Consider the following 19,068-nt stretch of genomic DNA (forward strand, 5'->3'; position numbering starts at 1 on the left):
GACCCATTGAAAAACCCATGTCATCTCAAATCCTGCTGAGCTACAGGGAATGAGATCATGAGCCTGGCTAGTTTGACTGTGCGAAAGAGGAAGACAAACGATTTGTCTGTCACTTCAGAGTCACAACTCACCACAGTGGACGTCCATGCAGGAAGAAGTCAGCTTTGTCAGACAGCATCACTGAGATAAAACTGTTCAGGAGCAGTTAAGGATTAAAATGAAATAACTTAACCAAATTTGCCAAGTTTACTCAACAACAACAATGCCTCGAAATGATGAATGCTGTATTGTGAGACATTGCTCAGTGCTGTCCGCCTGTAAATGCAACATAGGATAATGTACCTTCGTGGAGCTAAAAATAGTACAGCAGGAAAGAAGTGTATAGCAAGACTTTTGTAAATCTTAATTATGCACATGTTACATCCATTGAGATACTATCAGTCAGCATTAGATCATATTAAACTGACTGTATGAAAAAGTTGAGTACTTAAATTGACATAAACGAATAATGGAGCTAATATATACATGAAATTATGACAAATTAAGTTAAATCCTTATATAATATATTGCTAACAATTGCATATTATAATGTAAATGCAGTATGTATGACTTTTCAAGGCAAAGTGGTCAGAATCATTTAGATTAATCCCTTATTTCTCCCATCGTCTGCTCCTGTAGGCTGCTGCCGCTGCAGATGTGGATATGATTTGTCATGTAGTTCAGCCTGTTTGTTTAAAAATAGACTAACTTACTCCCTTTAGTCCTTAGTCTGCTGAGCCCCTTTGACTGAGTGGTGCAATCAGCCTCGTGCACCAAAGTAGAGAGTCTACTTCCCCGGTGCTAAAGAGCGCTAAGTAGCATTTACTTAGTGATTCACAGAGCTGTCAGTTGCCTCAAGCCTCCCTCTAAAACCTCCTCACCACCATCCTCTTCTTAATTAGGTTACTTCATACAACTCGGTGTGATAAGGCTCTGTAATTATCCCTGGTGTCCCACTGTGCTAGCTCCTGTAATTCTCTGAACTCTACTTCTATTTTTAAAGGTAACCTGTAGCAGGAGCTAATTTGGGATTTAGTCCATAAGATGGGTCTGAACATGAGAGACGGGGCTCAAACTAACTTTACAACTCAAATTGGCACTTTCACACACTTTCCCGTCCAATTTATTTAAATTAAATGTAATTTATACAGCAATTTAACACCTGCTGAATATCGGACCTCTGGTGGTTTAACCGCCCACCTTGAGAAGCTGCTGTACTCGAGGGTGTGGTCAGGACACTGTGACCTCACTGTTATTTGACTGCAGGAGGGGCAGATGCAGGGGCGGGACCAAGGGGCATTTTCAAAATATAGTCAATGACGTGTGGCTTTGATCAAAGCTTTCGAGCTAACAACAGTGAGAAAGGAATGACATGATGTGCAACTTACTGAATCAGGAATTGTGCATGAGAATTGGACATATAATTGGTCCTTTTCTTTTCATTGTGGCCCCTTTATGGCCCCTGATTTAGAAAAATCCTAGATCAGCCTCTGTGTAGTAGGTGTAATAGCAAAGGTCTGACCACATCCAACACATCTAGCAACGGTGACAATATTTTTCAACTCGCTGTTAAATTACTCTTAACAAATAAAATATAATTTGACGATTTCCTTTCCATTCTAACCCCATCTCCACGTTTACAAAGTCTTTTTTTCCTTAGTTGTTTAAAATGTTTTTATCCCTACAGTGCTGTGACCTCGGCTACCACGCCAGCTTGGCCCGCACCTTCAGGACATATTTATCCGCCGAGTACAACTTGGAGACCTCCCGTCACGAGGGACTGGACATCATTGAGAATGCAGTGGAGAACCTGGACTCTCGCAGTGACAAGCACAAGATCATGGATATGCATAACCAGGTGTTCTGTCCCCCGATGCGCTTTGAATACCTGCCGCACATGGGAGATGAGGTGAGGTGTCACAGATCTCATTACAGATTTAATTGTGTGATTTTTTTTGGTTATTTCCAGAAAGTTGCTTTTCAAGTTTCACATGGATCTATGTTGTATCTTCCTCACGTGTTCTCCTCCTCCTCCTCCTCCTCCTCCTCCTCCTCCTTCTCCTCAGGTGTGCCAGGTGAGTGCCCAGCAGCCTGTCCAGACTGAACTCCTGATGCGCTACCACCAACTGCAGTCTCGCTTATCCACGCTGAAGATTGAGAATGAGGAGGTGAGGATTTTTAATGAGTCTGTTGGCTCCTGTTTCTGTCCTGCGCCACCAGCCCCCCCTCACCTTCACCCGACTCCCACCCCCCAAAACAAAGAGAAAGCCCTGTCTCATTTTCTCCAGAGCCAAGGGGAGGGCCACATCACCATCTGTTCTCACCGCAATTACTCTCCGATGACCTTTGCTCTTGGGGAGCGATGAATATATTTAGATTCTCACAGTTCTGAAGTCGTGTTTTCAATGAAATCATATTTGAAATTGTCTATTTTATGAAGAAGAAAGGGTTTTCTCATCAGGAGCCACAGACACAAAGGTGCAAATGGAGGTGATAATAACCGAGGGTCTGTTAGACGTGCCTGTGCCAATGGCTCTGCGTCTTCCCTGTCTCCCCACGTCTCGTTCTCTAGAGTGTAATGGACGAGCCATGCCATTAGTGGAAATGAGCTTTATCAATCTCACCACTAAACAAACAGCCTCATTCAGTTATTCCACGTGTAGTTTCCATCTTTGTCAAACTGTCTTCACGTTCAGCTCTTTCTCTGATGTATGCCTGACCCGCGGGTTTGTATGGACTTATGTTCTGGTGCTGTTTGGTGTCACAGTACAGTCCAAGGCCATCTATCGTTTCGGGCTAAGTTTGCCTACGATATTAATGTTAATATTCTAGGGCTGTAAATCACTCACTATTGTCCTTCAAAATGTCGTCAGTCGCCTCGGAAAAATAAAGACGCGACTCTCGTGAAAAAAAAAAGGGAAAAGTGGTACGATGCGTCATTCGTCATCTTCTGTCCTTTCTTCCCCCCCAATCTGTGCAGGTGAGGAAGACCTTGGATGCTACCATGCAGACGATGCAGGACATGCTGACGGTGGAGGACTTTGACGTGTCGGACGCCTTCCAACACAGCCGCTCCACTGAATCCATCAAGTCCGTGGCGTCTGAGTCCTACATGAGCAAGATGAACATCGCCAAGAGGAGGTCGAACCAGCATGAGACTGAAATGTTCTACTTTTCGGTGAGTCTGATCTTCTTTATCTAGAAAGAACTGGCTGCCAGAAAGAATCAAAGCATCCGTCATCGTTTCCACATGCTCTGAAAAATAGAAAAACAAAATCAAAAGCAGAAGCGATTGGATATATGCTGATTTGAGCAGGATTCTTTGACTGGGCTGGTGTTCCACTGGATTACTGCTGCTTCTCACTCTCCTCATAATGCCTTCATCCGTCTGCCTGTGTAGAAATTCAAGGAGTTCCTGAATGGCAGTAACCTCATCATTAAGCTGCAGGCCAAGCATGACTTACTGAAGCAGACACTGGGTGAAGGTAAGGAGCCTTTTCTCTTCATCTGTCTCCGATAACTCTATCGTCCCTTAATGGTGTGCGTGTGACCCCGTGTTTCATCCTGTAATTACGACCCACAGAATCCTGACATAGCTTTATAAAAGCACTGCCTTCAGGGCCATACAGTGGTGCAGGTCTTATCTAAGAAGAAGCAGGGGATGGGGTATAGGAGGCTACAAAGACGAGCTTTTAGGAAGGCACGAAGGACAGAGAAAACAAGAGTTGATATTCAAATTGAAAACTATCGCACCAAAAACAGACCCTATCTTCTTTGAGGTATCCATTTTCCCCCTTTTCTCCTTATCTCTGCTGGTCAAAGCATTATCTGATTAGCCTCTATATATGATGTGGCCGCAGGGAAGGTTTTCATTTTCAGGCTTTAAGAGGAGAGACTCCCTTCAACCCCTCCCTTCCCCAGGGGTCCCCTTGTCACCTCAGCCGTGAACAGTTTACGCCCAATCAATCAGCAGGACCGGGCCCGAGCCCCATTTCTGCAGCTGCTCTTGCATCAGGGGTTTGCCTAATAGAAAAAGGGCACCAGGCGCTGACAGCTGAGGCCTTTCAGCCCTCATGCATATTCCCAGATTTCACACCTTCGATTAATTCATCCACTCAAGTCCTATATACTACTAGATTTTGCTTCATCGCGTCTTTCAGGATATGAAATCATCCTGGTCGTTCCCTCTGTGCTGCCACTACATGCCGAGACGCTCATAAACACTCCCTTTATAGTTCATATCAATCTCTGGACAGATCCGTGTGTTTGTCCACCGTGGTGCAGCTGAGAGAGCGTACGAACGCGGCATATGGCGTCTCCAGGTACCGCCTGTGTTTATTTATTCAGGTGATCAATCAGGACCGAGTCGTGCTCATTAGCTCACAGCTTCACATCCAAAATAGTGCGTTTGTGTTAGCGTACGTGCGTGGTCGTGTGTGGTCGTGGGCGAGCGTGACAGAGGGAACAAGATGAGACTGGCGAGTGCCACATGGTGTTTACATCTTGCGGCATGTATTAATAAAAAAACATAATGTCAAAGCTTTGGCAAAAGACAAGATCGTTTGGGGAAATCTGCCAGCCCTTGTTTCTCAGATTAAGACCAATTCCCCTGTTCAATGAACTTGATTTGTTCTCTCCACTGTCATTCAGGGACTGTGGCACACATGCAATTAGGGGGAAAGTGACATAGACTTTTTCTTTGCTCATGCTTGAGGAAGTTGGTGTAATTTTGAGGTTGGTTGGTCAGAGGTAGACGGGGCGATCGCTCAGAGGACTGATGTCTGGGAAACGTGCTGTTGTTTCTTCACATGAATGCACCGGAGACCTTGCCCCATCTGCCAGGATGATGCGTCGAGGGATGGGTTAGCCTTTGCTCTTTCTGTCCATTGTCAGGTGGAGGAAAGAAATCATGTTGGAATGCTTTAGTGCCATTGTTGTTTTTGTCTGTACATTGACTCCCATCCAGTTGATAATCCAGACGCTGCTGGACAAAGACACGTCTTCCTCTCAGCTCATGGGGAAGCACAGGGTCATGTTTCAATTTACACCTTTTACTATATTTATTCTATTTTTAAAAAATTAACTTACATTTATCCTTGTTTACTCAATAAGAGTTGGTGACTTAGCAGAATGCGTCTGTCTTAGAAAGGCTCAGTGCACATGCCCATACCATGCGTGTGAGTTGTTGGAGAACCACAACAATAGGCTCAGTGAGCCAGCATAGACATTGCTCAGTGTCAACACTGATGGACCCCTCTCTCACTAACATACACACACTGCAGCCGCCAGCCCCTTTTCTTTGGCTCTGAGAAGAGGCCTGTTACCCCCAGGGGATCCTTTTGGTCCCCTGAGGCTTCAGCCCAGACTCCTCAATAGCTTTGTCCAATGAATGGTGTAAGCATGGCTCCATTCATCTCTTCCCCCAATGCTCATGTTGTCTCTCATCAAACCCCTGACTGATGCTGGACACTGGAGTCTGTATAATGTGAACCATAAAGATGTAACATGTCCCCTGTTGTGTTTTGTTTGTTTTCCATAGGGGAACGGGCCGAGTGTGGGACTACACGGTAAGATAAAGCATCTGCCTATTCCATTATTCTCAGATTAATAATTAATAATTAATTTTACTTTTAAAGTCAAAAGACAAAAGCTCACCAGAAGAAAAAAACAATAAATTAATAATTATAATTATTATGAATATTATAATGACTTCATTGTCATATAGGTATTTTATTTTGAAATACATTGCATGGCTTTACAGTTATCACTTGTGTCTAATAAATGGCATTTCTATGTTACGTATTAAAAAAACTATATAATTCAATAAACAAGGTACAAACTAGCAGTGCTTTGCAAATATTTGTTGTCCTTCAAAATACCACATTTCCTTTAAATCATATTGAGATCATGGCCTCATTGACAAAGGATTTCCAGTATTCCAGTTAGTTCATTATCTGGTCAGAATCTTATGTCATTGATCTTGTCATGTAATTCCAAAGGGGGATGACATCACCCCTATTAAGTCATGTGATTTCGGTCACCTGATGTCCATGCTAACCTATAGTAAAAGTCCTGTAGATTTAGTTGGAACAGGAAATAAACAGACTGAAGTTTTGGTGTCTCACTTTAACCAATGTCCCAGATTACCCAAAATCATCCTATAGTATTTATAGAAGACCTAATTAGTATTATATTAATTTATTTACATCCCTTGTATTACTTTTTATATAAGGTGCATGTGCTTATACTGAACAACATGAAATATGGTGGGATGGATTTCATTTGTGTTTTTAATTTTCATTAATCTTTGTTTGGTTTTTAATAAGTCAAGAAAATGATTTTATTGAAGATCAAGACCTGGAGTCTCCTAAGCTCAAACCACTGAAATCAAAGAGATGACTGATAAAGGACCTTTTTAATGAAATGTCTTACTTGGGGTTTTTCCTCAACTTTTAAATTAAGATTGGACTTTTTCCATTTCATTACTCAGACTGAAGATAAGTTCACTGCTGTCTTTATTGAATGTTTTTCACACCTGCTTTAGAAGGTGTGGACTTTTGGTTCCACAGATTCACAGAATGGTGTTTTGTTTTTTTCAGGCCCCCCACCCTTCCCCCTAAACCACAGAAAATGCGGAAGCCTAGGCCACGCTCTCAGTATAACCATAAGCTGTTTAACGGCAATATGGAGACCTTCATCAAGGTACCCTCTGATGCTGGTGTATTAATGCCCGGGCCCCTGCGGAGCAGCAGGGGAAGGCAGCCGGAGCCTTTGCTCTCGTTCTCTTCCTAATTTTGGCCTTTTGTTCCGCCCTTTTCCAGCTGCCCTTGATCATGATATAACGCTTCTGTTTAACCTCTAATCATTCTCCTCCCTGCTGCGGTTCTGCTGGTGCTGACAGACAGAGCAGCAGTCGGTTGTCTCTTCACTTCCCTCTCAGAATAATTTCTAAATCCAGTCAGTTTTAAGATGACTGTGAGGCAGGAGACAGCAGAGGGCCTGCTTTGTCCCTCAACGCACCCGATCCTATATTGCATCGCTGTAGCTTTTCCTGTAACCAGCCCCTGTGCTCGGTTTTCTCTAACCTCCAGAGGTGTCCTTTGTCATCTGAGCTTCTCTAACTCTGTGCCTCTCTGCCCTCTCTTCCTCTGCATCTCTGTGCTTTGCTGCTTTCTGACCCAGAGGAAGAAGGAATGCTCGTACCCGTATTCAGGTACCTCTGTCGTTAGAGTATGTAGGTCAGGACACACGGCGAATTAACACAGTTGAACTAATAGTAGTAATTTACTAATCACTGCTTCAGCTTCACTTGCACGCTGCTACTTTTCTATCTGTATTCCATCATATAGGATATAGATATTCTGTATCTATAGCTTTAGGTTGTCAATAACAGTTGCATATATGTTATTGTTTTCTCTTGTTTATGCTCCCTGTGAGATTTGTATAGAAAGATATTTTTGTAGTAGAATGAAGTATTAGACAGCTTCTCTCATGTGTATTTTGGTACAACGTGAGATTTGTTATTCAGACATATTCCAAAGGCAAAACTGTATGTTCCATTTCACATTGTATAACTAGAATCACACTCAGTGGAGCACATACCTCCGCCAAGGCCCTGCTGTCCCCTTAAATTCAATCAGACTGTAGTAAATAGGGCACTTATCACTTCCCCAAATGTGAAAAAAAATATTTAAAGAAATATCCTGCTGCCCCCTGATCTGGATCTACACCAAAATTCCCTTGGTTCTTCCCCGAGCCATACCACATCCTTCCACCAAGTTCCCTGGTAATCCGTCCTGTACTTTTTGCATAACCTTTCTTAAAAACAAACATAAGTACAGGGGTTAAAAGTAAAATAACCTCCTTGGCGGAGGAAATTAATCGCAGTATAAAAGAAACATCCAATACTGAATATAATTTAAACTCGTAGCTCTGTGCAACTTTTTTTCTACAATTTGTTTCGTCTTCACTTTTTTATTTCTCCACATTATTTTAATTTCAGGATTCAGGGCAACCTATTCCACTGGTTGTTGAGAGCTGTGTACGATACATCAATTTATACGGTGAGTCTCACGTCCTGTTGTTGTGACTACTGCTAACTATGAACTCTCTCCAGCCTCATACGAAGTGACAGCAGCTGTAGGTCGAGGTTATCTATTTCCACATATAGCCGCTGGTATGGAGGCTGACCTCTCTGCTCTGCACCTCAGTCTCTGCGGAGCTCAGCTGCCTGCCACTGATTTGACAAGCTCATAACAATAGATCACACAGGGAGAATTTTGAAAGTCGTCCTGGTCGTTGTTTAGTCAGTTCAACCAGCCCCTCCGCCCCTGTAACTCCTCCCTGTCTACCTTCACATCTGTCTCCAGCTCATTGCCGTAGCCTGCAGGCTTCCCCTGGATCTGGACCTAATGAAACTCCAGAAAACTGATTAGGAGCCCTCTAACTGAAAACATATGCCGCAGCCTCGCTGAGGGGCCCTCTCCTGGAAAAATACGCATCTGCCTTTATGACTAGATTACATTTCCTGCTCTGTGTTATGTGTTTCCAATGGGCTTTCAGGAACCTGGCACTGGGGTTCGGAGATAATGGCAGCTGTAGCCTAACTCTGAATCTGTATGTTCTGGCTCGTATTTCTTGCAGGCTTGCAGCAGCAGGGCATATTCCGTGTGCCGGGATCACAGGTGGAGGTCAATGATATTAAAAACTCATTTGAGAGAGGTGAGGAAAGACAGATGGCTTGGTATTCATTGTTTTCATGTCACAAATACATAAAAAAACACTTGTCATAATCATATGATTAAATAGCAAGACTGAGAGCACGTTTATTTTTCTGGAATCAGGTGAGGATCCCTTGGTCGACGACCAGAATGAGCACGATATTAACTCAGCGGCAGGCGTGCTGAAGCTGTACTTCCGGGGGCTGGAGAACCCGATATTCCCAAAGGAGCGCTTCCTGGACTTCATCTCGACCATCAGTGAGTCACGCACAACAGAAAACATTCGGAGCAATCACCGTCGACGTGAGAGCACTGGTCAAACAGAAAGAGAGAAAAACACACCTTGCAAATTCGGAGAAACTTGGAAGAGAAAGGCGTACAGTGCAGCACATGGAAACAATCTGGACCTGCCTGATATTTAACAGAAAGCCAGTAGGCAGAGAAGAGTGTAGGCCACATCAGTTTGTAATGAACGAGCAGCTGCACAGAATTATTTCCCCAACGATTGTGATAGTTTGATGTCTCTGCTCGCTGGCGGGGTCGAATGAAAATCAGGAAGGGGCATCTTTTAAAGTGTCAAGTGACAGTTTTCAGAGTCTCGACTGATTTTTGCTTCGGCACCATGGCTTCCATTTGATCCATCATCCGTGCTAGAGTGTGATTCCTTCCCTTATTTTAGTGGAGACCTGTTGTTTTAGCCCCGGTGTCCAAATACTGAAAGTACAGACAACTAACCTCTGTCCTCTGTGTTTCAGAGCTGGAGTCCGGAGCCGAGCGAGCGCACCACATCCAGCAGATCGTTGTGACTCTTCCTCGCACCATCATCATCGTCATGAGATATCTGTTTGCTTTTCTCAATCAGTGAGTTCTGAGTGCTGCAGCTCTCGTCATACAAAGAACAGTATAGAAACATGAGGTCATTATAACCAGAGCTGAGGCGGCTCAAGTTGGGGGCCTGAAAGGGGGCCACGATTTAAAGAGAGGGGCCGATTATACGTCCAACGTCCATGCAGGACTCCTGATTCAGTAAGGTGCACTTTTAAATAGTTCCTTGTTTTCTGTTAGCTCTTTGAGCAAAGCCACACATCACTGAACATATGTTGAAAATTGTTCCTTGTTCAAGCACATTGTGTACTTCATAATGTAATTCAGTATCGATAGAATGTGATTTAAAAAAAAAAGAAGACTATTGACACGCCAGGATTTCAGCTGGGCCCCCCTGGCTCCGCCCCTAGATCGGCTCCTGCACCAGAGATGTTATATACATTTTTATTATTAGGATAAATGTATTTTGAATAAATTGATCAGACATAATGGGTGGAAAGAAAAGATCCAAATCCCATTATTTATTGCTTTACCTGTCTATAAAGTCTTAGAGCATATTCACTCTCGGAAAACTCATGCCTCCCTGACACAGTGTAGCTGTCTTTTGACTATGGACACTATCAGTGCTCATTTTACTGGGTTCACCTGGAGAACAAAGAGTTTGATTTCGTCCCCTAGATTCCACTCTCTGCTCTCCTTTACCTCCCTACATTGTTAAAGCTGTTCCAGCTGTGGCTCGACTGCTCAGCCTCAGCTTGTTGATAATACGTAAAGACGTGTCTGTATTGTAAAGCAGCTGGTTTCCAGACGTCATAGAACGGATTGAAACGTTTTAAAAACTACACAGGATTGTAGCCTTAGCCCAACTAAACAGATAACATGTCTTTTAATACACCTAAAAACATATTGTCCCGTTCTTCAGTGTCTCCCAGTACAGTGACGAGAACATGATGGATGAATACAACCTGGCTATCTGCTTTGGCCCAACCCTGATGCCCATCCCAGATGGGCAGGATCCTGTAGCCTGCCAGGCACATGTGAACGAGGTCATCAAGACCATCATCACCCACAATGAACTCATCTTTCCCAGTCTACGTGAGCTGGACGGTCCGGTGTATGAGAAGTGCATGTCCGGGGGGGAGGAGTACTGGTAGGTACTGGCTGGACCGGGTGGTACAGGACAGTTATGTCGAGACTTAATTTACAACTCTGACTTATATAGAGATTAAGATTGACCTTTGACCTTTCATCAGCCAATTACCTGTTTTCTATATCCAGTCCCTTCTCATGTCTTCTGTTCTCCTGCAGTGACAGCCCTCACAGCGAACCAGGGACTATCGACGAGGCTGATAATGGAACCGAACAACACACCAGTGATGAAGGTCTGTAAATCTCAGTAGTCATTTTTCATATATTACATTTTTCTATGAAGGGTTTTTTAACCACACTGACGGCAATGCTGGCCTTCGCCCACCTCTCTAGTCCATCAACAAATCAAGTTATTTGTCATGGATTTTGTTATTCAGACTCTCTCAAGGATGAATCCCTCTCCTTTGTCATCCCCTGACTTTACCTCTAGCGCCCTCCTGGGGTCACTTTTTTTATTTGTATTTCTCAAATTCCCAAATAACGACGCTTACACACTGAACAACAATGAGCATGTGTCGTTAAACTGTACCTGCTGAAGAGGCACGAGGGTACAGTGGTTTGGACAGTTGCCTCTTATCCAACGCGAACAGGAATTGGCTCCAGCCCCCCCCCCCCTTTAAACGTCAAGCAGGATAGATAGTGAGCATGTCAGCTCACACATGTCAAACAGAGCATGGTTTTCTGATTGACTACGTGTAATGTCAGTAACCATGGGAACTGTGGGTCTTGTCTGTGTCGCTCTGTCGCCAAGATCAGAGACCGGAGGAGAAGTTGTTTTCTCCGGCAAATAGAGACACACTCGTTGCAACTTTTCCTTCTGAGTTTTTAAACAGAAGATCTATTTATAAAGATTGCAACTTTTAATGTTCTGATACATCCTGGTGCCTCGTCGTTTGAGCATATCAAAGTAGTTCACGTCCTGTCAATTAGTTTTTAATGAACACGAAACGTCTTTTGTGGATGAAAACACCTTGACAGCAAGACAGATCTTTTTTATTAAGCGTCTTTGAGTGAGATGTGAGTGAGGTTGCTGCTGCAACAGCGTGCGATCTGAAAGGCTGGGTTGGGTAAACAGTGTTGGCATGCACCCCCTCTTTGATCCATACCCCCCTCTCTCTCTCTCTCTCTCTCTCTCTCTCTCTCTCTCTCTCTCTCGCCCTCCTCTGTTCTCTTTGTTCAACGTTAGTCAGCGGTTCTCCTGGGACTTTCTCTTTTGTGCTGTGTTTCCCTGCTTCTTCCCTGAGCTTTGAATAGATAACCGGGCCTGGCACAAATGCTAAAAACACGGGTAATACTTAGAATAATATCGCCCCTTGAAGAGTTAACAGGCGGGACAATGAAGTGAGGAGTTTGTCGGGTCAGACTGGGGTAAACCTATCTCACAGCTTCATCTGTGCCGTCGGCTGTGTCTGTAATGAGCCTGACCCTCTTTGCTTGGCCTTACTTGGAAAAAGAGAACAAAGGCTGATTGCCTGCTGCAGGTTCTGCTCTCTCTGGCCTCACTTCTGAGACTCTGATGTGACATTATAAACTCGGGTGTTGCTCTGTACTTTCTGAAGTCGGTTCACTCCGTGTCCTCTGGCCATGTTTCAGCTTTCATGGCAGAATAACAAGTTCATGTTGGTAATTTAAGAGCGAATCAGCCAAAGCTCTGATGACGGTAACATTTTTCTTTTTCATTACTTTATAATTGAAGGCAAAGTTGATCTTTTCAACTTCCTTGTCTCAAACAAGAACTGTTTTTCTTTAACCCTCAGGTGTGGTTTCAAAGAGTACTGACAGGGTTTCTCTTTGAATGGGACTTCTCTTGCTGAGAGCTGCTTGATGCTGTTGTTATCATGACTGACTCCTGCTAGTTACTCAATACAGTCAACTTCCTTTTTTTGTTCCCAAAGGAAAAACTGCTTTATTAATCAGACTTAAGTTATTCTAAATTTTTCCGTAGAAAAGCTTGTAGCAATCACTCCATCGTTGTTTGAGCTCAAATAAAAATAATTAGATGTAGGGCTGCACTATATGGACAAAAATCAAATCAAGTCAAACATTAAAAAAAAAATTGATATCAATAATTACCCAGATAATTGTGATTATCAGGATCATCAATATTTCTTAATATTTGCTCCAGAGTGAATCTTTTGGTTTTAAACTCTTCTTGATGAGCAGAGAATGAGACCAACACTTGATAAACAACAACACATTTAACAAATCTGAGGTAGATCAATTACACAATGCACGATACAAATTTAACCTTAGTTGTTTTGCTATGGATGAACATTTTACTATGATATAATTATTGATATTGTTTTACTGCCCAGCCCTAAGTCTGTATTTCAGCTTTCAGAGAGATTTACAAAGTACTTTCACCTTTTGAACATAACATAGTGTCTGAGATCATAATAATAGCATTCAAATGTTCTCTTAAGGTTTCATTAGTGACTGTTTTATTACTCTGTGTACTCGATTATAGCCTTCAGTACGACCACAGCCATGTTGTAGTTAATTCATCTTTTAACTGATTGTTTTTGTCTATTTCTGTCTTTTAGAGGTTGAACAGATTGAAGCCATTGCCAAGTTTGACTATGTGGGCCGCAGTCCCAGGGAGCTGTCCTTCAAGAAGGGAGCCTCCCTTCTCCTGTATCACAGAGCCTCTGAAGACTGGTGGGAGGGTCGTCATAATGGTGTCGATGGTCTCATCCCACATCAGTACATTGTCGTACAAGACCTGTGAGTAACAGCAGCATGTAGTTGAGTAGGTGTTATTGTTGTCAATGAGTTTCTGGATCCTAATGCAATCTCCTTTAAGTGAGTACTTACTACACTCAAATGAATTAACTCGTATTAAACGCACTGTGCTACAGCTCTAATAAGTCTCAGTATTACATCACAGAATTGAATGAAATCATAGTAGGTGTCAATGTACGTCACGAATGTTCACTGTCTTCTTCTTCCCTTTCAGTGATGATGCTTTCTCAGACAACCTCAGCCAGAAAGCAGATAGTGAAGCGAGCAGTGGACCCTTACTGGACGATAAGAGCTCATCTAAAAATGAGGTCCCATCGCCATGTGAACAATCACCTGACTACAACTACGGAGGAGTCATGGGGAGGTAGATGCCATTTAACAGCTGGAATAGCACTAAGAGATACACACACTCATGAATATCAGTCCCCTAAAGAATCCTGCCCCCCGATACGGATCAAAACTAAAATATAATGTAATCATTCTCCTGGCCCATGTCACATCATTCAACTAAGTTTCATGGAAATCCTTCCAGTTCATTTAGCATAATCTTGGTTAAAAACAAACAGACAGGAATGAGATTAGGGGTGGAGGTAAAAACAAATTTTTTAAGTCTGTACCAGTGACGTTATTTCCTGTTTGACAAGGACCTCATCTCCTCACATAGGGTTAGGTTACGGTCCGATGGAGCTGCAGTCCCGCGTCACCGGAGCGGAGCAGAAACCCACAGTCCCACCAGAGTGACTGACACTCCACCGCGAGCTGCAGCCTGCCCCAGCAGCCCCCACAAGGTGTCTATAAGCAAGGGTCGTATGGAGAGCCCAGAAAAGAGGCGCCTCGGAACCTTTGGCAGCGTCGGCAGCATCAACCACCCGGACAGGAAGGCTTATCCTGAGGGCCACCCGCTGAGACCAGGACCAGGGGCCACTCGTCACAGCAGCCTCGGGGACCACAAATCGCTGGAGGCCGAGGCTCTTGCTGAGGTAAGGTTTTGTCCATATTTGACATCTTTTCACTATTTTTGTCATGGCCTTTCATAATCTTAAATTCACTGGGATGTTCTGCTTCAAACCATAAAGATGCACAGATGTTGTGCCCTGAAGTATAGATATGAAATAAATCTATAATAATAACTTCTACGATTATGTCGGGTATGTTTAATGTTAGAGGTAAAAACAGATGGGAAAAGAACTGTGATATCAAGGAAAATAATTTGCCTCTTTCGGTATTATTTGTTAATATATTTCTGTTTGTTGAGTTGATGTTGTCATTGGCAGACGCTGTATAAAGTTTCAGCCATTTATAGCATATATGCAGATTGCGGAGGTTTCTGAGAACAGAGCTGGGCCCCCTGCTGGAGCTGTCAGTCTGAGAACAGCAGCTGGGACCTGCAGTAAATGTCAGGGCCAGACTGCAGCTGAGCAATACAAACATCTCAAGGACATGGAGGCCTGGAGCTACATATCTACGCCTCATCAGCGATTGACTGCAACCATTAGTTCCAAACACTAACACACAAAATCTTCAGTTTGCTCTTTAACTTGACTTCACCTTATTGTTATTTAACTGTTCTCATCTTCATCTCTCTACAAGGACATAGAGAAGACTATGACTACAGCGTTGCATGAGCTACGTGAGCTGGAGCGACAGAACACGGTGAAACAGGCCCCTGACGTGGTCTTGGACACCCTGGAGCCCATGAAGAACCCGGTCAGCTCGGAGCCCGGCAGTCCGCTGCACACGATCATGATCCGCGATCCGGACGCGGCCATGCGGCGCAGCAGCAGCTCCACCTCTGAGATGATGAGCACCTTCAAACCGTCCCTGTCCGCCCGCCTGGCCGGGGCTCAGCTCCGCCCGCCGCCCATGAGACCGCTGCGCCCTCCCCCGACGCAGCACCGCTCGAGCAGCTCCAGCTCTTCGGGAGTCGGCAGCCCCGCCGTAACTCCTACCGAGAAAATGTTTCCAAGTAACAATTCAGCTGCTGGTTCTAACATGAACCTGTCCGGGGACGCTGGGGATAAATCAGGTACCATGTAGCGAAGGTGGAATCGGGTGGGAAGGTTGTACAGCTTTCCAACTAGGGGAGCTCATGGAAGTCAGTGCTGATATGGGAAATGCAGATATTTCCCTCTCAGTTTTCCGCCTGACTTAATTCATTTATTCAGGAAGCTCCTGAAGCAAGCCTGCAAGATGTTACCAGGGTGATGAAGCGGTTGAAGAAACTGCAGAGGTGTGATGGCGTGTAGCTCAGCTCTCTTTGAAACTTGATTTAACTCCAGTAAATGCGTATACGAAATCGGGTGTTTCAGTTTGACCTCAATCCCAACGAAAGTCTGTGGCCGTGTTCTCGTTTCAGAGATACATTGAATGCAAGTGAAGCAATACTTGTGTAAAAATTGGTATCAGTTTCTACTCAGCACCACTGTCCAGCGGATGTTTGTGTCCACCTTCAGGCTAAAACTCCATGTCTATTTATCACTGAGGTCCATAGGCCTTAAGTCTGTACATACAAACTTACTTGAATCTGCCATGATTTCTGTTTGTACTATACTTCAGTGGATGTGCAACAACACAGTGACATTATATACGTCTGCATGCAGGGTTTGAAGAATATAAGGGAAACTCAAGGAGACGTGCATCACTGAGAGGAGAGTTCTTTTATGTGGCCGTAGTAAGAATGAAATATTAGGAAGAGAAGCTCCTGTTTTGGAAACAAGTGGATTTAACTGTGTTTAAAAAATATATATATGCATACACCTCCTTATTTTGGTGTAAAAGGGTCTAATACTTCAGGGCCTTACAGTGTTATTCTCATCCTGTTCATTGCTAAAGATAAAAGTATCTCAATTCTCGGACCTTACTAATCCGAATCTTCACAAAGTAAGATGTCACATGACGTTTCTGTGTCCATGTTTTATTTCTACGTCCTGTTTATGAAATGCAGAAAACTAATGCATCAACTAATGTAGGATTTCATGTGGTAAACTTGTACATAATATAGAGCTAGTACTTTTTTAAGTGTTAAACTGTACAGGCCAAGACAAAAAAAAAAGGCAAAGGGTCGATGTGAATGGCACTTGTAAAAAAAATACATTATTCACCTTATTATCATCTCCAGGAAACTACAGACACATTCTTTGTCTGTGTGAAATATAGTTCAAATTATCTACCTTGTGCTGTGGGTGTAGAGTGCGTTTGGTAATTGTACCGTAGAGAAACTTGATTGCTGTTAAACTGACCACAAAGGTTGAATAAATGCCCCCTCCCTTTTCACACAGTGGATCAAATTAGACCCGTTCCCTTCTGCAGACTCATTTGGGCGATTTTGTTATTGCGTGAGAGTCGTTAAAAACCACAGTTCCCTCTTTCAAACTGAAGATGCAGCGCTCACTCAGAGGGAAGCGAGAGTCCATGTTGTGACGTTCTCTTATCAAATCTGTCCCCCCCTCTTTCCTGCCTTCTCCTTAGCTCCCTTGATAGATGCAGTTACGCTCTGACTGTCGTCTTGTTGGAAGGGAAAAACTAAACAAGAGCATTTTGGGTGTTTGTTTCCACCGTAGCTCTCGTCAGTCTGACAGCTCCAGTCCAGAGACCTTGTTATCTGCATCCCAGGCAGCCTGCTCTGTTCTGCATGCCCTGCGCTGTGGTGCCTGACTCATTATGCTGCAGTTAAAACACAGGCTGTATGTGGTGCCTTGCCTTGGTAAAAAAAAACAAAAAAGAAAGAAGAGAAATGCACAAAATAATTTTAGTATTGGACTTTTTTAAAGCAACAGGCCTTAACATTTCTCAGGGCCGGAAATGATTAATAAAGCCGCTTGTAGCAGTTTCATTTAGTAATGGAGGAGAACTAACCCTGCTTGACTGAGCAAAAGGAATCTTAGATATTAGCATGTTAACCAGGAGCTGAGTACAAGCTGCAGTGTCGCTGAGGCACAGGCTGCAAACTGAAAATATTTGCTTGTGGTCCAACGTATTATTTGCTTTTATTTGCTTCGGGCAGAAATATCCAGGTTGGGAGGATTCTTGATCACAGACAGAGAGAAAAAGGCAATAGAGTATTTAAAGTCACACAGCGCAGCCACGCCCTCTGCTGGCTCCTGCTGGTTCCTTCTCTTGATGAAGCCGTGTGACCTGGAGCCGATATAACAAACGACTGGTTCATCCACGTAGCTCAGTTTGTTTCTGTCCAGGTTACAGTTTTTTGCACCTCTGGGAAAATCTCTGAATATAAAAAAAACTATATGTTTATTTAAATATGAAGAAAGCACACGATTTCATGAATGAAATGAACATCATTGTACTTAACTAGACTGTTTCTTTTTTATTTATAGAGGAGCGGAGGAAGTGGAGCAGGAAATTTGAGTGCCTTTTGTGCACAGCATCAGTTTTTATTGGACTTTTATACTTTCTTTTTTTTTAACTATAATAAATGTCGTCTATTAGTTTGTCATGTTGATAATGAACTGATGTTGCCTCTTTGTTTTTTATCATTGCTTTGTATAGCTTCTAACTCCTCAAACCCCCACAAGGAGTGTGTTGTGTAAAGATATGCGTCTTGTGAGTTTTACACAACAACAGTTTTCATGAACTGCTCGTGTTGTGTTTGGGTGAACCCCTGGAGAACAGGAGCTTTAAAAACTACTGTGCACTCACACCTACTGGGAATGCTCAGTGGAATCATCTCAGAATCCTTTTTTTTTTGTTTTCCCTGTGAAATGCCTGTGCTGTGGTTGAGCCGTAACTCTTTGTCATTGATATCCTTCCCTTCCAACGAAAAAAAAATCATTGCCGTGTATATTGTTGGCAACAGCCGGACTGATGTGGATCCTCGATGTGTGTGGAGGATGTAAAGCACTTGGTGCGCTCATGGTTTCCCCTACATGTGACGTTACACAGACCTTTTTTTCTTTCCTGGAATGTATGCTGGGTAACACTGTTGGTCTGCGGACATGGGAAGACTTCAGGTTTATATTGAGAAAAAAAAAAAGAAAAAGAAGATGGCAGAGAGAGAGGAGACTGAGGCCCGTCGTGTCGTGGGGGGGTCAGAGTGAGTCACTGTCCCACTGTTTACCTTCTCTTTACCTGTTTGTCTAGTGATTCTGTTTGTTGATGAGTGTCTGGTTGGTTGAAACCCTGTGATGTAATGTAAACCATACCACTGACTGGATGTTGATCTCCCCCCTGCGTCCAATAAAAACATTATTGCTCTGTGACCTGGACATGATGAGTGGCTTATTTCTTCAGAAGGCTGAAATCGAGTTGACAAAAGGTGAACTTCTTCAGAAACAGACAGATTATTTGTCTTTGTGGTTTGACTAACAAAGCTTTTAATAAAGGAACAACTGAAGGGAATAATCATTTATATAGAACTTTTCCAGTCTTATCGACCACTCACAGCAATTTATACAACACTTCTATATGCAAACATATGCTAAACTTCTTATTACACACCACTCATACATGGTTGGCACAGCAGTCTGAGGACACTTCAGAATGCAGACTGGAGGAACTGGGGATCAAACCACCGACTTTCTGGTAAGTGGCCTAGCTTCACAACCTCGTGGGCCACAGCTGCCAACAAAAAGAAAAA

At 43.4% G+C, this 19,068-nt stretch overlaps 1 protein-coding gene across 1 annotated transcript in view; it reads left to right on the forward strand.

Annotated features, from left to right (window-relative positions):
- Nucleotides 1-18,691, forward strand: part of srgap3 (SLIT-ROBO Rho GTPase activating protein 3) — a 59,143-nt gene extending 40,452 nt beyond the window's left edge. Inside the window, exons 7-22 of the mRNA XM_053442054.1 lie at nucleotides 1,727-1,948; nucleotides 2,106-2,207; nucleotides 3,020-3,217; nucleotides 3,440-3,524; nucleotides 5,579-5,606; nucleotides 6,639-6,741; nucleotides 8,042-8,102; nucleotides 8,683-8,760; nucleotides 8,883-9,017; nucleotides 9,515-9,620; nucleotides 10,507-10,734; nucleotides 10,893-10,966; nucleotides 13,277-13,457; nucleotides 13,690-13,839; nucleotides 14,140-14,455; nucleotides 15,066-18,691. Coding sequence (XP_053298029.1) covers nucleotides 1,727-1,948; nucleotides 2,106-2,207; nucleotides 3,020-3,217; nucleotides 3,440-3,524; nucleotides 5,579-5,606; nucleotides 6,639-6,741; nucleotides 8,042-8,102; nucleotides 8,683-8,760; nucleotides 8,883-9,017; nucleotides 9,515-9,620; nucleotides 10,507-10,734; nucleotides 10,893-10,966; nucleotides 13,277-13,457; nucleotides 13,690-13,839; nucleotides 14,140-14,455; nucleotides 15,066-15,512 — 2,514 coding nt within the window. The 3' untranslated portion in view covers nucleotides 15,513-18,691. The remainder of the gene's footprint in view (nucleotides 1-1,726; nucleotides 1,949-2,105; nucleotides 2,208-3,019; nucleotides 3,218-3,439; nucleotides 3,525-5,578; nucleotides 5,607-6,638; nucleotides 6,742-8,041; nucleotides 8,103-8,682; nucleotides 8,761-8,882; nucleotides 9,018-9,514; nucleotides 9,621-10,506; nucleotides 10,735-10,892; nucleotides 10,967-13,276; nucleotides 13,458-13,689; nucleotides 13,840-14,139; nucleotides 14,456-15,065) is intronic.
- The last annotated feature ends 377 nt before the right edge of the window (nucleotides 18,692-19,068 follow it).

The sequence above is a fragment of the Pleuronectes platessa genome, chromosome 2 (assembly GCF_947347685.1).
Source record: "Pleuronectes platessa chromosome 2, fPlePla1.1, whole genome shotgun sequence".
NCBI lineage: Eukaryota > Metazoa > Chordata > Actinopteri > Pleuronectiformes > Pleuronectidae > Pleuronectes > Pleuronectes platessa.